The 17,650-nt window shown below is 35.1% G+C and overlaps 1 protein-coding gene and 1 long non-coding RNA gene across 2 annotated transcripts in view; both read right to left on the bottom strand.

Moving 5' to 3' along the window:
- The window catches only part of LOC115214824 (membrane metallo-endopeptidase-like 1), a 267,550-nt gene extending 258,779 nt beyond the window's left edge, over positions 1 to 8,771 (bottom strand). The window contains exon 1 of the mRNA XM_036505151.1: positions 8,429 to 8,771. Within this exon, the coding sequence (XP_036361044.1) occupies positions 8,429 to 8,457 (29 nt within the window). The 5' untranslated portion in view covers positions 8,458 to 8,771. The remainder of the gene's footprint in view (positions 1 to 8,428) is intronic.
- Positions 8,772 to 17,214: 8,443 nt separating this feature from the next.
- Positions 17,215 to 17,650, bottom strand: part of LOC118764560 — a 12,438-nt gene continuing 12,002 nt past the window's right edge. Inside the window, exon 3 of the long non-coding RNA XR_005000380.1 lies at positions 17,215 to 17,228. This is a non-coding gene — a long non-coding RNA (uncharacterized LOC118764560). The remainder of the gene's footprint in view (positions 17,229 to 17,650) is intronic.

Here is a 17,650-nt window from a genome sequence, read left to right as displayed (position 1 = left end):
TACAAAGCCCTCATATTCTCTTTTTTTTATCTCATATGATAGAACCCTTCAAAATGAGTGCCGTGGCGCTAATCCCATCAAAAGATATCATTTATACACGGGAGTGTGTGAAATAGTATTCTTTAGGTCAGCATGTACTCACGCTTGACCTCTTCCAAAGTAGATGACGCTTACATTTTTATATAAGTCACATCAAAAGCTAGATTTGAGGATTGGATCAGCAGAAAAAAGTTTGAGTCAAATATGTGAGTTTACAAACGGGAGAATAACGTCTAAAATCAACTTTGAGTCCATTTTTTTCCTAAATAAATCTATATTTTATTTTACCTTATATTATAGTACTCGACGACAAGAATCTATCCATGTAAGTTTTAAGCAAATATATTTAGTAAGGAAGAAGTACTGAGGTAAAAACCAGCGAAAAAATAAGGAGATTAGTGCCTGAAATCGATTTTGACTCTAAATATTATTCTTTCGAAAGAAAACTATATTTAAATTTAACTTTTCTGATAGATCTCGACTACAGAAAACCCATGATGGTAATTATATGTTAAAAAATTTAAATAAAAATATACTGGGGTCAAATGTGCCGAATACCTAAAAGCAAATTCAAAATCTAAACATTTTGTTTTTTTGTATATATTTTCGCCAAGCCAAGGTCGTCTTTTCAGTACTCGATAACATGCGTATCAGCTTAGCACTGAGGTCGATTTAATCAACTTACTTCCCATTTGGATTGATGCCCTTCTCCCAAAATTGGAAATCAATGTTGCCAAATGTTTGATTCAATTCAGTATTTAAGTTATCTTGCAAATATCTACCTCATATCCATAGAATACACTATATTTGTAATAATTATATATTGTAAGGCGGTGAGCTGGCAGAAACATTAGCATGCCGGGCGAAATGTTTAGCAGTATTTCGTCTGTCTTTACGTTCTGAGTTCAAATTCCGTCGAGGTCGACTTTGCATTTCGTCCTTTCACGGTCGATAAAATAAGTACCAATTGCGTACTGGGGTCGATCTAATTTCGGGCCTTGTGCCTAGAGTAGAAAAGAATAATTATATATTGTAATAAATAACATTCACACAGGTTAGTGTGTGAATAATATTCTTAAGATCAACATTTACTAATTCAGTGTTTTACCAAATTTGATGATGTTTATAGATTTAGATTGGTCATCACCTAAGCTACATTTTGATTCGGTAGAAAAGAGTTGAGATTTCAAATATGCGAGATCAAAAATGGGTGAATAACACATGAAAACCACTTCGGAGACATATGCAGCGACGCTGCATAATACTTTCTTAAACACACACACACACATACACACAAACAAACACACGCACGCACGCACACATTCACATACACATAAGTAACTTTTAAAACGTACATGAAATGAAACAAAGGTGAATGCGACGAATATGTAGCTTTTAGGAGAGTGGGGGGGTAAGTTGCCAACAATTGATGACATGTGGACTCTTTTCTGCTGTTCATCGTAAATAAACATACACACATAAATACAAGCATACATACATGCAGGGCATGCATGCATACATACATGCATACATAAGTTAGTAGAAAGATCCGTGATGATAGTAACATCGATCATCAAAGCAGTTTATTGTAAACGGCTAGCCGGATTACTACCTCACACTTTGAAGGGTATACGTTTGCAATCCAGGAACAGGAATTCTCAACCTAGTACCTGATGGACAAAAGGGATACAGATGCGGAGAAGGCCGTAAAATGTGACAACCTATGCAAAATTTGTGGATTTCACTCTGAAGATATCACCTCCGTCATAAGCAGTTGTCCGAAAATGTCATCACTGTATTATCTACTGATGAGGCATGATGTTGTAGCTAGGAGACTCTATAATCAAATCCTCGAATAAAATATTTTAAGTGATTGGAGAGGGCAGTCGACTAGACCGCCCCCAATACGTAACCGGTACTTAATTTATCGACCCTAAAGATATAAAAGTAAAAGTCGATCTCGACGGAATTTTAATATTTTTATTTTACATACTTTTTAGTTTCCTTTAAAGTTGATGAATTAGGCAAATGCGTATATGTATATATGAGTATACGTGTGACGATATATGTGTATACGTGTGTGTATCTATTTGTCTATGCGTGTATATGTGTGGGTGTCTGGGTACACACACGCATGTGCTCTTCTGTCTCAGTACGCGTGGTTTTTTTTTTACGTGTCTGCGGGTGGCTTGCCTTGTGTTCGTGCGGGCGTATAAAAATATATATTTCCACAAATACATCGAACTACTTTCTAGACATATACTTTTTTTATCCATCTGTATTGACTTTTCTCATTGTTGATGCCGTTCTTTATATATGCACAAATGTAATTACTTCCCAAATAAATTGCACTTGCTATTCGAAGCTCCGATGACGCTTTAAGCTGTTATTCAGACATTCCACTATGTGCCCGGTGCATCTCATGCCAGAAACGGCTGCAATGAAGCTGTCATATCTCTTTCTGCAATGTGTGTTATATGATACCTAACGTTACATAACTAGTGTTGTGATTGAAAAGAACCTGAATTATGATGTATAAGCAAGTGTTTGCTCTCTTTGAATGGTGAAGTTTGATACACAGAATTGATCCCATTCTCAGAACCATCATTTGTGGAGAAAGTAAAACAGCCTTGCCAGAAGTCAAAATCTGATTTACTATGCAATTTCCTATCAACGTTATTATGAACATTTACGAAATATTGCTGCATTGTTTTAGGTGGAGTTTCCTACAGGAAAAAATTCCATTTTAGGTTCGATAAATTTATTTATTAATATTACTTGCAAGACGTCACAATTTCTGAATCTCTCTCTGCCTCCCACCTCTCTCTCTCTCTCTCTCTTACTCTGGCTGGACACAATGATTGAATGCTAATTGTTCTCTTAGTTTTTGTAACTAATTTGAATACTGCTTGTCATATAACAATTATTGTTAAGAAATATTTTCGTTCTATTTTTACTTCTATAATCAATTGATATGTAAACACCATTACAGTTGTTGCTAACATATATGTTGCGGATATAGAAATGACTCTTTGTTTTATTCCATTTAGTTTTGATTAAATAAACAATTCTGTATTTTACCCTTATGATTTGTTCTATTTTCTGCAGTATTTTTTCACCTTGAGCTTTGAGATGAATTCTATTACTATGATGAATCAACATAATATCTTTGATATTCGCCACAGAAGCAAAAGTATATTCCCTGCATTTATTCTCATAAGACGTGAGACACTCTAGAATTTAGATATTTTCCGAAGTAGAGTTAAAATTAAGAACGACTTTTGAGTCTATTAGAAGCAAATAAGGAAAATTCTTTGATTGGTGAACCGAGTAAAATAACAGCCAAATTTCCTCCAAACGGTAGCTTACGATAGAAAACTGAATAAGTATTATATCACATGGTGAAAGTACCCTGACCTATTGAACTGGTCGTTGAGAGTTAAAGTGCGGCTAAACTCCCAATTTTACTCATTTGATCTTGCATGTTTTGTCTTTGATGATACGCAGAATTATTTTTTAGTGTCCTTTTTTTGTCTGGCGGCAGATGAAATTCGTTGGGGCAAATCTGTGACAAGGGCACTCTAATCCTGAGCTCTTCGCATTTTTCTTATGTGAGAAACTTACATATTTCAACGCGCCCTTTCAGTTTGAAGATTTAAAGAGATTTGAGGTAAATTTAGTAATTATTTTAGCAAGTGGAATAACGCCGTAGAGGTCAATTGCAAATGCATTGTTGGTTGTGCTATTATTGCTAAATCTTGGTTTATTTAAAATTAAGATTTATTATAAAATTCGTTTAACCTCTTACTATTCCTCTTTAAATTTTAGCTATAAGCATCGGCACCATAATATTATACACCCTTCCATTTTTTAAGACCGTAGGATGCGATTGAAATGATTCAATTGCTGCTTCTAGCGAGCAGATCATCTAACGTGGTAATCTCGAAGATGACTATGATATGGCTGTAGTGCTGATAAAGGTATTGATGGTGATAAGATCCATGTTCAATGAGAGTAGTCAAATTACTCGAAGTAAAAAAAGTAAAGGTGTGCTGTTATAACTTATCAGTGGAAATTATCTCTTTGTCTAGAGACTAAAACAAAACTATCAAAGTCACAATCTGAACACTCCAATCAGAACCTTGTAGAGACAATGTTCAAAAGTAATTAATCATTGCTTTTTTCCTAATTAACCTAAAACTTCTTAATGAACCAATATCATTAAAATTGGAGTAATTATCAGCAATATCGTTGCAAGTGGTTCTAGTTATAAAATTGTGACCATGTTGGGGAACTACCTGCAAAGGTTATTCTTAGTGGATCAAATCGATATAAATTTCATTCTGCAACTGTTTTTATTTCTTTTGTCTATGTCTACTTATCGGATAATTCTGAACATTTTTGACGTAAGAGACATAACAAAATTTTACATTAATGCATTTAAATACATCGTCACTTAAACATGAATCTGAATATAAACCAAAACCAGGTTTTAAAAGCTGACATCGAATTTTCTCTTTTAGACGCAAGATTATCAATGTGTTTCCGGGATTTCTGGAGTCATAAAGCTGGTGATATTGCAAAATTTTGAGAAGTAGATAATGTTATCAGAGATATGATATTGCTGCCAGACATAGCAATCAAATCACATCCGCCCATTTTAAAACAGAGAAGGATATATTAATTATTGTAACCCTAAAATGATAGGATGTTTAGGCCCCATAATAATTTATCTAGAGCGAATCAAAAATTATTCCTTATTGTTTTAGAAAGGAGAATATAAAAGTAACAATGGCACATATTTGCCGGGGAGTAAGTCTGAGTTACGACGAAGACCACGAGTGTGTGTGTCCGTGTGTTATCCACGCGCATCGAAGCGGCGATTTCACTTGAGAGAGTTCTCGGTCGAGTGCACATATTTTAGAAATGTCAATCTCTTAAACAGAATATAGGAATGGGAACATATAATTTTAGAAAATGGAAGGGCATATAATATCATAGTACCTCTTCTTATAGTTAAAATTTTAAATGGTGTGGTTACAGGTTAAATGAATTTTAAAATAAATCACAATTATAACTTAACCAAGTCTTAGCAATAATAGCACAACTAACAATGCATATGCAATTGGCATTATTCCACTTGCTAAAATAATGACTAAATATACCTCAAATCTCTTTAAATCTTCAAACTAGCAGGGCGCGTTAAAAGGTGTAAGTTTCTCATATAGGAAAAAGGTGAAGTGCTCAGGAGTAGGGTTCTCTTGTCGCAGGTTTGCTCCAACGAATGTCATACGCCGCCAGACAACAAAAAGGACACCAATAAATAATCCTGTATATCATTAAAGACGAAACGTACAAGAACAAAAGTGTAGAATTGGGAGTTTAGCCGCACTTAAACTCTCAACTTAAACTTTTTTGTAGTCATGATACAAATAGCGCATTAGACCCTTGTGGGTAATAAAGAAACACATACAAATAGCGCATACTTGTTTGAATTTTTATGGATTTATTTATTTATTTTCTGCTACCCGTAAATATCTTAGTGGAGATATTATGAATTACTGAAGGCATAAATCAAACGTTGAATTTGAATTAGGGAAATATGGCCAGCAGAATACAATGACCGCATAGGAAATCTTCAAGTGTAATTATTCTGAAAATGATTTAAACATGATTATCTTAGTTAAACATTTGCCGAATATACACAGGGATAGTTACAGATGCTGAAAATATGAGGCGGGAATTAAAGACAGGATTCACCACAACGTGGTCCTTGGACTGTGAAAAGTATTAGTGAAATTTCATTCAAGTATCACCCTAACATTATTTAAAAAATAATGAAATACAGTGCAAAAGAAAAGTCACTACGTGACCTTTCTAGTTTCCTAAAAAGACCACACGTCTTCATACTACAAGTTGTCATCCCAAATCGAAGGACCAGTCTGGTGAAAGGTGAAGCCTCTACGTAGTCCTTCAACCAAGTAGATATGGTTGTTTATATATCACCCACTTCATGCAAACAAAAATGGAACATACATCGTGCTAAAACATTTAAAAAACAACGAGACATAAGGCCAGGGTAAACTTGGTCATAGCTTAATCGTAAGTCAGTTTTTGATAGAATAACCTGAAGCTTAAAATCGGCAACAACGAATAGATATGCATTGTATATTGTGGTATTAGATATATTATGGCTTGATAAATACAATATCTCAGAACTGCAATACCTTTGGTGGTGTTGCTTCAGCTATATCTGACTTCTTTCGAAACAATATTGATAAAGGAGGATATGTTGGATAAGGTATGCTTAGACACACTAAACCTGAAAAGAAATATAGATTATTCACGGCGGCAATAATTTGAATACAGGTATGTTCAGTCAAGAATGACCAGGAGCCAAACAACAAGAGTAGCTTACAAGGTGTTTCGAGATTGTAAATTTGGTAATTCTACAAGCATCTGTGTTATTATATATTGATCAGGGAAAATACTGAGGTGTGTTGATTTTCAAAGCGGTCGATATAACAAAATCAAAACAAATTATGAATGATAAATGCGAGATATTTACAAGAGTATATCAGAAACCATGTACTGGAATTATATAACACAGCTATAACTCAAGTACTTTTGTAGCAGCTGGTATAAGAAATGATGTTAGTATCGAATGTGAAGTCCGAAGTTAACGCCAAAGTGAAATATCAGTTACATCTTAGATCTGACATTACACATATTTAAATTGAAATTATTATATTGTTGAAGCGACAGCGTAAGGAATTACACACATGCGTATTGTTGTATTGACTTTTGTTTATTTATTTTTATAGTATTCTATACTATAAAAATGAAAGAGTTTATGCAATAAGCACTGCCCATCAATTGCCCATCATTATTGGTTTTGCTTTGATTAAGTTTTATTTTCATTTCGCTCTTCATTAATCAAATATATTTGCACACAAGTATTTATTTTAGCAAATAAATGGACAGAAGGTTGGTAGAATCGATAGAGAAAACGAACAAAATTCCTTGTCGCGTTTAGTGCATTACTTTTGCGTTCCAGGTTCAATCACACATAGATTAATGATCTTTTTGGTCCTATTGGTTTCACTAAAATAAATACTAGCTAAGTATTGACAACGACTTAAACGACATTACTTTTTTTAAACATTCAATAAGGAGATTTAAAAAATCAAAATACTCTGGAGATTCTTTTTTAGGTTTTCTTTTAATATCACAATATATTTTTTTATCAGGACATTTGACCGACAGATAATATCAGAACTGTAAAAAAAAACAAGGAAATATGATTTCTTTGTGTCGATCAGAAGGCCAATCGCAACCCACCCCTTGCCGGGTGTTTCCGGCAGATGGAGGCCTTCAAAATACAATTTCTGCGGAAAAGTGATTCTACTGTAACTTATACACGGAAATATTTTTGCTATATAAGAGAGCACCTACTGGTCAAGCAGCGATTCATGATGAATAAATATTTTGGGTGATCTAAAAACAATTAGGCGCTATGCTACTGTTAGAAATTAATATTACCAAACAATATCCAATAAGGCGACAAAGTAACAAAATCATTATCGCGTCAGAGAAAATGCTTAGCAGCATTTCTGCCAGTTCTATACGTTGAGCTCAAATTTCGACTGTAGCCACCATCATTTCGGAGTCGATAAAATAAATACTAGCCGAGTACTGAAACCGATTTAAATGATTTATTCATTTCCATAAAATTGCCGCCTTTGTGCCAAAATTTGAAACCATTATTTTGTTAAGTTTACGAACTGAGTTCAACTCCCGCTCAAGTTCACTTCGTCGTTTAGTCTTCCTAGTTCGAATGAATTATTAAATTTGGGGTGATAGAATCCATGCAAATAGCTATATCCTTAAAATATGCTACTGTAGTAAGATCACATTCGAATCTCAAAATCTAATGAATATAAAATATAATATAATACATAATAAAAATATTGAACAAGTGAGGGAATATCTCTGTAGTCACTTGACCTGTTGGAAATAGCTACCAATTCTTCCCTTATATCTTGATATCTTGAAAAAATAAACGAAACATTCCGTATAATGGAGTCAAATCAGGACTTTCTTACTAGTATTACAGACCTCCGGTTTAATCATTGCACAGGTACCTTTAGTTTTGTTCTAACTGCAACCAAAAACATAAATAGATCAGATTTTGAAGCCTAGACCCATAAGGCCAGCGGGCCACTGATCTGTGTACCCACGCCTTAAGAATGCACTAAATTCCACGTACCCCGCGATTTGGAATGTTACACGATGGTAACGGATGGGAGGTCATTCATTAGAGTGTATCTGAGATTAAACAATAACAGAAGATATATTTTCATGAAATAAAACTATTTTCACACTTTACCTTGTGGTTGCCATAGTTTCCACCTCCATTCTTTAGTATTTCCTTTTAGTAAAAAAAAAAGGAATTAATAGAAATACTTAATTTCGCTTTTCCTTTCTGTTGATGCCTTGCTGTTTATTGTAGTTGTTAGAATTAACCATAAATTGTAAACAACATTATTATTACCATTAGAAACTTTTAGCGAGTTCAAGTGTGTAATATGTAGAAATTAATCTCTGCACTTTTATCTGTGAGTAACAAATGTCCGTTGTCATTCCAGAGTTTAGTGAATTACTGTATTACATAAATGTTCAAAAATTTTATTATTCCTCGACCGAATAACTTTGTTTCTCTTATTCCCTCACTTTTGCCTGTCTGTTTCTCAATCTCACTCTCTCCCCCACTTTCTCACCCTCTCGCTTTTTCTCTCTCTCTCTCGCACATACACGCGCACACATGCACACACACATACACGCATCCGAACACACATATACACATACATAGGTGTATGGAAATGTTTGTATGTTCCCATACTAATCTCTTATCCCCTCCCTTTCTTTTATTCTAACCTTGTTTCCTTTTATTTCGTCTTCTCTTTCACACATACCTGTCTAAGAAACTATCAATCTCTGAGTATATACACAGATATAAACGTTTACACATGCATACACACTCACACACACGCATGCACACACACACAAACATATATATATATATACATTTATTTATATATATATATTATATATATATATATATATATATGTATATATATATATGTATGTATGTATGTATGTATGTATATTTAACAGAATGGGAGATAGATATAAGGGGAGGAAAGAGATAGACAAGAATCTTTCGATGAATACTGAGATGTACATTTATTGCCATGAACCATTGGAACAATAGAACCAGAGTTTTTTTTTTTGTAAACAAAGGTATACTGTGAATCATTGTCGTCGATGAAATGACAGTTTCTGGGCATTAGAATAGGATTAGAAATCTCAATTACCTTTAATCTTTAGTGTATAAACTATTGTTTCTGTTATCTTGGTGGGTGACTGTAAGACTGTAAGACTGTGATATGTACAAGAACTGTGCGGCCTTACGTTTGCAGGAAGAACTACGAGAAAACACTTCGCTTTGACGAACCAGTGCAATCCAACAGTTTGTTTTGAATATACCGTGATTGCCTTCTTGTTATTTTCCTGTTCTGTAGAAATATAGCCATTGCTATTTACAACAAATAGAACTGAAATTATTTTCCAAAATAATTTGTTTGCAATTAACTTTAAATGACATTTCCTGTCTTAATATGTCTTCGTCTGTCGAAGAAAAGAGAACTGCAGTAGTTATGCAGCACGGAGCAGCGAACTTTATATGAATTAAAAATTATTCGTCATCTTGAAAAGCAGGGTCTCTTTTCTGTATTATAGAGGAATACTTACATTCTAATTGCTGCAGAGTTTCCTCTCAATATTATTGAGAAATACTTACATTGTAATTACTGCTGCTTGGAACTCTCATACTGTCTACTTTTACCCACCTCTTTTTCTCCTTTTCGCTGTTTTCCTTCTTCTGTGCAGAAAACCTTCAAATGCTTTCTTACAGAGATGCAAGTAAAATCTTCGGTTTCTGTCTAGAAGCACTAATTTTATTTATCTCTATTCAAACCATTCGTTCATGCTAACCATGGAATCTTAAGAGTACATTAGGATCTAGAAGTCCATCGAAAACCTCACTTGACCACAGGTTGCTGCAAATCACTTCTGCGTGACCCAGTTAATAGTATTACGCTGGATTATTGAAATGCAAAACAACTCCTAATTCGTATCTAGCTATGTCTTTGATTGTATTTCCTTTCTTAGATACGAGGTATTTTTAATGTTAAATACAAGTAGCGCGCAGACTCAGACTACTTTCTTGCCTAATCTGTTGTTCCAAACACCAGGTTCGCTCTTCAGTATGTCTCTTCTTATCGAAGATGAATATATAATGTCATGTAAGAGGCCTTATTTATTTTAATAAGGGTTACAAAATATAATTGTGTAACCCTTATTAAAATAAAGATCTGTCATTCTTCTCCTAGCTCCGTTTCGGATAAATTTCCCGTAGAAAGTGATGTTCAATTACGGCACATCTTTCTGCATGATTTTCTTTCCCCCCTTGGGAACAACTATGTCATATGGAATAACTCTTTATAGACTTCAACCTACATAAAGATATTTTATAGTTCTTTTGAAGTTGTTAGTGCTCTCGTTGCAGTGTCGCCTATATTTTTTGTCGCTCAATTTATATTTTGAACACAAATTTTGATGTGTAATTCTGTGTTTATATATTCGTCTGTTGACTTATGGTGCTGTTTAGTTTTGACTTTAAAAGTGTGGACAGGAAGGTGTAATATATTCAGATATTCCTGACTTACTTAAACTGTGGCAAGTATCTCTACGTGGGGCTATGATGATCTAATAATCACATAGAAAATAACCGCTAGCAAAATAAAAAGCACATTGTTAAAGAACAATGTCAATTTCTCCCTGTACGGTAAGCAATAAAAATGGGTTAATCAGTCCCTTATGATTCTGGTCAAGTAATAAAACAGCTCAGCACAATAGAATCAGCGAAAAATACTTTCTAACAGAAAACAAAGCACAAATTCACTGCGCTTTCAAAATACGTTCAGCTTTGTCGATAATCGACACCAACGATGAAGTATACGATGACGACAAGAGCAACGAAGAAGAAGATAATGGGGACGAGGATCATTTCTTTACTACCACTACTACTACTACTACTATAATAATAATAATAATAATAATAATAATAATAATAATAATAATAGTAATAATAATAATAATAATAATAATAATAATAATAATAATAATAATAATAATAGTAGTAATAATAATAATAATAATAATAATAATAATAATAATAATAATAATAATAGTAATAATAATAATAATAATAATAATAATAATAATATGAAAACTATACTTGATATTGATGCCACCATAGAAACCATCAAACAAAAGGTATCTGCCAAAGCTACCCGCATAGCGAGGTATGAAAAGCGTGTTAGATTTTTCAAGGACAACAACATGTTCAAAAATAACACCAAGAATTTTTACAGGAAGATAGGAAAAACAGCGTTTACTGCAGGGTCTGTACCATCAAAAGAAGAAGTGCAGAGATTTTGGAATAAAATCTGGGCAGAAGAAAAAACACACAACGAAAAGGCCCCCTGGATCGACAGAATATCTACAGAACTGGACCCCTTAGAAGAGCAAAAGTGGGGGGGTGTCAAGGTAGAAGATATAAGATCTGCTCTCAGGAGGTCAAGCAAATGGAAGTCTCCAGGAAAGGATAAAATTCCTAACTTCTGCCTGAATGCCTTCCCAGAGAGCCATGAACTGCTAACAGAACTGTACAATGATGTTCTGCAACACCCTAGTAGGATGCCTCCTTGGCTAGTTAATGGGTTAACATTCCTGCTTCCAAAAAGTGAAGAAACAAATGAACCAAAAAACTATAGACCCATAACCTGCTTAACAACTATGTACAAAACTCTAACATCTGTCCTGACGGAATATACCTATAGTTTTTTAACAGACAGCAGCATATTCCCTAATGAACAGAAAGGATGTAAACGTGGATCCTACGGCTGTAAAGACCAACTACTCATCAATAAGATGATCTTAGAAGATTGTCACAAACGACACAAAAATTTATCAATAGCCTGGAGAGACTATAAAAAGGCTTTTGATAGCCTACCACATAGCTGGATTAGGAAATGCCTTGAAATGTATAAGATAGCACCAACTCTGCGAAACTTCTTGACTGTAAGTATGAGATCATGGAGAACCACACTAACTCTGAACAGTGACAGTGAATCCCTAAATGCTGGTGATGTAAAAATTTCGTGTGGCATTTTCCAGGATGACTCACTGTCACCACTCCTCTTTTGTTTATCCTTAATACCTCTCTCAAAGCTGCTCAATGACGCGCAGTACGGGTATAAAATGTTTGATAAAAATATAAATCATCTCGTTTACATGGATGATTTAAAGCTTTTTGCAAAAAATGATCAACAACTCAAGGGCTTACTAGCGATAGTCAAACAATTCAGTGACGACATCAGAATGCAATTCGGCCTCGATAAATGTGCAAAGGCTACCTTTATCAAAGGAAAAATGACAGAAACATCTAACGTTAACCTTGACCAACAGAATGTCATAAAAGAACTAGACCCAGCGGAGAGCTACAAGTACCTAGGGGTAATTGAAGGGAACGGAATAAGGCATTCAGAGATGAAGGAAAGGATCAGGAGAGAATGCTATCGAAGAGTGAGAGCAATACTCAAGACAGAGCTGAATGCAAGAAACAGGATCGAAGCAATCAATGCATTAGCTATACCAGTCGTGACTTACAGTTTCAATATTGTTAACTGGTCAATTACTGAAATATGTCAGCTCGACAGAAAAATAAGGAAACTGTTGACAATGCATAGAATGCACCACCCTAAGGCAGATACAGAACGACTCTATCTGCCAAGAAAAGAGGGAGGCCGTGGTCTTTTGCAACTGGCAATAACAATGAAGATTGCTACAATTGGCCTAGACACCTACCTGAAAAACTCTGAGGACTGGATGTTAAAACTTGTCTCAAAACATGAAAACAAGAAAGCATCATACTCAGTCACAAAACAGGCAAAGGAATATCTAAGTGAATTCCGAATACAACCAATTTCGGAATTAGAGATAGACATACAAGAAACAAGCACAGAAAAAGCTAGGCGCATGAAAACCCGTGCCAAAACTGCGGCCTTAGATATTCTGAATAATAAATGGCAAGAAAAACCTCTCTACGGCAAATACTCAAAGAGAGCGAATAATGCAGATATCGACAAAGCCCTGACCCATCAATGGCTAATGGCCTCTGGCTTAAAATCTGAAACAGAGGGGTTTATCATAGCAGCTCAAGATCAATGCCTACCAACAAGAAACTACCAGGCCAACATATTAAAGATCAGAAGCAGTCCAACGTGTCGTGTATGCAAGCAACAAAATGAAACCATTGACCATGTGGTCTCCAAGTGCAGTCTTCTAGCGCCTACAGAGTATCTCAACAGGCACGATAGAGCTGCACAATATATTCACTGGGTAATCTGTAAAAACCTGGATTTGCCCCATGAAAAAAACTGGTGGAAACACAAACCACCCCCAGTGCTTGAAAATGACCACATCTCACTCCTCTGGAACTTCACCATTCAAACTGACAGGAAGATAGATGCAAATAGGCCAGACATCATATTGAAAGACTTCAAACAAAGAACATGCCTCCTCATTGATATGACTGTCCCAATCGATATAAACGTATCTGTCAGGACCTACCAAAAACTGAGCAAATATAAAGATCTTGAAATAGAAATCAGCAAAATGTGGAAGCTGAAGACTAAAACAATACCTGTTGTCATAGGTGCCCTGGGAATGATAGCAAAAGGGGCTGATAGCTACCTAACTCAGATACCAGGAAACCAAAAAGGCAGAAGTTCAAAAGATAGTGCTCATGGGAACTGCTCATATCCTACGCAAAATACTCTCTATGTAACCTCAAGGTTAAAACAACCATAATTTTCGGTTTAAAAAAAAAAAAAAAAAAAACTTTTTTTTTTTTAGACATTCATTAGTACAACATCCCCACCCCCCAAATATATGGCACACTAGGCATAACAACAACATGAACTTCCAACCCTGTTGTCTCTTGAGGTCTCTGGGTGAGACTTGGAGCCAACTTGTACAAATATAAAGCAAAAGTCAAACATAGAATAATAATAATAATAATAATAATAATAATAATAATAGTAATAATAATAATAATAATAGTAATAATAGTAATAATAATAATAATAATAATAATAATAATAATAATAATAATAATAATATAATAATAGTAATAATAATAAAGGTTGTCACAAGGGTAGCCATTTTAGGGGAGGGTACGAATTTATTGCATTGACTCCAGTTTTTCACTAGCATTTATTTCATCGACCCCCAAATGATGAGAGACAAAGTTGACCTCGGTGGAATCTGAACTCAGAACGTAAAGAAGCTTAGCACTTCGCCCGGTGTGCTAACAATTCTGCCAGCTCACCGCCTTAATAATAATAATAATAATAATATAATAATAATAATAATAATAATAATAATAATAATAATAATAATAATTCAACTTACGTCGAAAGTCAACAACCAAAGTTTGCTTTAGAAACGTTGAGATGTATTGAAAGATACAGATAAGGAAATAATTTTATTCTCAAACGCAGAATGATGCTAATAATATAGCATGAACAGGATAAGCTATTCATATTTTGCCGAAAAATCTGTCCCTGTCATTACGCGTCAAGTGCTTTAATATTAAGCTAAACTGCCCCAACGACAAATTTTTCTGCAAATTTAGGATATATAAATCTAGCTTTATAAGACGCTATCGTACGTTGAAAGTCTACAAACATACGATAGCTGCTTATAAAGCTAGATTTGAGGAAGATGTCTCTCAGTCCCGTTGTTTTCGGGGAAGTGTTAGAGAAATCGGAATTGACATGAGAGCAGAGGGAGCCCAAAAAAACTGCTCAGCTGGAGACAGCTAGGGTTTTGAGATTGGTACTTTGATGTTGAATGCCTCCCACGATAATTAAAAACCAAGTACCAATGCCTATAGTAAATGGAAATAGATCCCGTGAAACTTCTGACATCATGCTGCTGTTCACTCTTACAGTATTTACCAGAGCACACCAGACCGAGCTCTTACTCTTTTACTCTTTTACTTGTTTCAGTCATTCGACTGCGGCCATGCTGGAGCACCGCCTTTAGTCGAGCAACTCGACCCCGGGACTTATTCTTTATAAGCCCAGTACTTATTCTATCGGTCTCTTTTGCCGAACCGATAAGTGTCGGGGACGTAAACACACCAGCATCGGTTGTCAAGCAATGCTAGGGGGACAAACACAGACACACAAACACACACACACATACATATATATACATACATATATACGACAGGCTTCTTTCAGTTTCCGTCTACCAAATCCACTCACAAGGCATTGGTCGGCCCGGGGCTATAGCAGAAGACACTTGCCCAAGATGCCACGCAGTGGGACGGAACCCGGAACCATGTGGCTGGTTAGCAAGCTACTTACCACACAGCCACTCCTGCGCCTGAGCTCTATGAGAAGTAATATAATTATAATAATAAACTATGATGATTGTGATGATAGTGATAGTGATGATTTCATTTATTTGCCACAAAGCAATTAGATGAGATGTGCATTACAAGATGAGGTGACAATTTGTGTGGTGGCTTACATAAAAGATGAGAATGAATGAAGGGGTCAAATGGGGTTAAAGTACGCAGAATACAAAATACGTGAACACATCAAGGATAAGCCTCTCAAAACAGAAGACAAATGCGTGTTATTTGAGATAAATTTGGCTATTGTTCTTTTAGAGTTTTAGTGGCATCGTAAAGGCTACCTTTCTCATGCATGCAGTAGTTATAAGAAATCTACGTTGTTTTATCTTATAGTGTTTTGTTTAAATGGGTGTGTAATTTAAAACTGAATCAGATATCACAGAATAATCAAAAACAGATTATAATGACGCCAACTACAGTGACAGACAACGGTTAATCATGATGGCTACAACAAAATCAAATTTCAACTTGAGTTCATCTTTTAAAAACAATTGCAGGAAGACACACAGAAAGTTAGATTTGTACACAAACAGAGTTCAAATGTACAATTACACGTATGAATATGCCCGATAATTTCTGTGAACTTTTGTATATGTGAGATGATGACTGTATATATATATATATATATATATATATATATATATGTTGGTGTTCAACAGGTATTCTTTTACAATCTATTGTAACAATGATATTTGTCTTTTGTTTCAAAATCCGAATAGAGTCATACTTTAAGCCGAGCAGGTCATATAACATATATAAACGTCTAGAATACACACACACAGACACACACACACACACACGCACATATATATATATATATGTGTGTGTGTGTGTTGTGTGTGTGTGTGTATAATATATACATGCATATATATATTTGTAAAAGTTTGCTTATGCATGTGTATATATGAGATATAGACAATTGCAATCATATGTAAAAACATATATATAATATATATGTTCTAATATTTTTGACATACATATATATTATATGTATGGGCACATACTTACGCACAGGTCCACACACACACACGCAAGCACACACACTCACACATACACTCATACACACACCTATATATATATATACATATATATATATATATATATATATATATATATATATATATATATTATATATATATATATATACCGCTGTGGCAGGGACTGTCTAACACACCTCTTACACCACATTGAAGATGTACTCAAGGCCTTGGGAACAGGTTCGAACTCTGACATCATACATCTTGACTTCAGTAAAGCGTTCGACAGGGTAGACCATAATATCCTACTCTCAAAATTGGCAAATGTTGGAATCCGTGGAAAAGTTCTACACTGGATTAAGTATTTCCTGGCGAATAGAACACAACATGTTGTAGTTGAAGGATTCAACTCAAGCCCAGCAAAGGTCACCAGCGGTGTTCCCGAGGGGACTGTTTTGGGTCCGCTACTCTTCATAATTTACATAAACGACCTTTCCAGTGTTGTACATTACTGCAACGTGAAAATATTTGCTGATGACACTAATTTCCAGCAAATCGTCATTGAAGAAGCAGACCGAACTCAACTCCAGTCTGATCTATATGCTGTGAGTCAATGGGCAGACAGAAACAAAATGCAACTGAATGAGGGAAAATTTGAGCTGATGCATTTTGGAAGAAATTCCTCACTAAAACAACCATACTCTCTTCCTTCAGGAAATATCAGAGACATGGGTGTAATTGTTGATGACGATCTCAGTTGGAGTGCACACATCAGCAAGAAGGTCGATATAGCTCGTAGGATGAGTTCCTGGATCTTAACAACTTTCCGGTCCAGAGAACAAGGTGTCATCACACCACATTTTTCCTCCTTTATACGGCCACACCTTGAATACTGCTGCCCACTGTGGTCTCCCCATACAAGACAAAACATCTCCAGAATTGAGTCACCCCAGAGGGCACTCACTAAACGAATTGAAGGCATGGCTGCTCTCGATTATTGGGATCGCCTTAAAGCCTT

The sequence above is a fragment of the Octopus sinensis genome, linkage group LG8 (assembly GCF_006345805.1).
Source record: "Octopus sinensis linkage group LG8, ASM634580v1, whole genome shotgun sequence".
NCBI classification, from domain to species: Eukaryota; Metazoa; Mollusca; class Cephalopoda; order Octopoda; family Octopodidae; genus Octopus; species Octopus sinensis.
The sequence above is the reverse complement of the archived record's forward strand: the minus strand, read 5'-3'. Positions and strand labels throughout refer to the sequence as shown.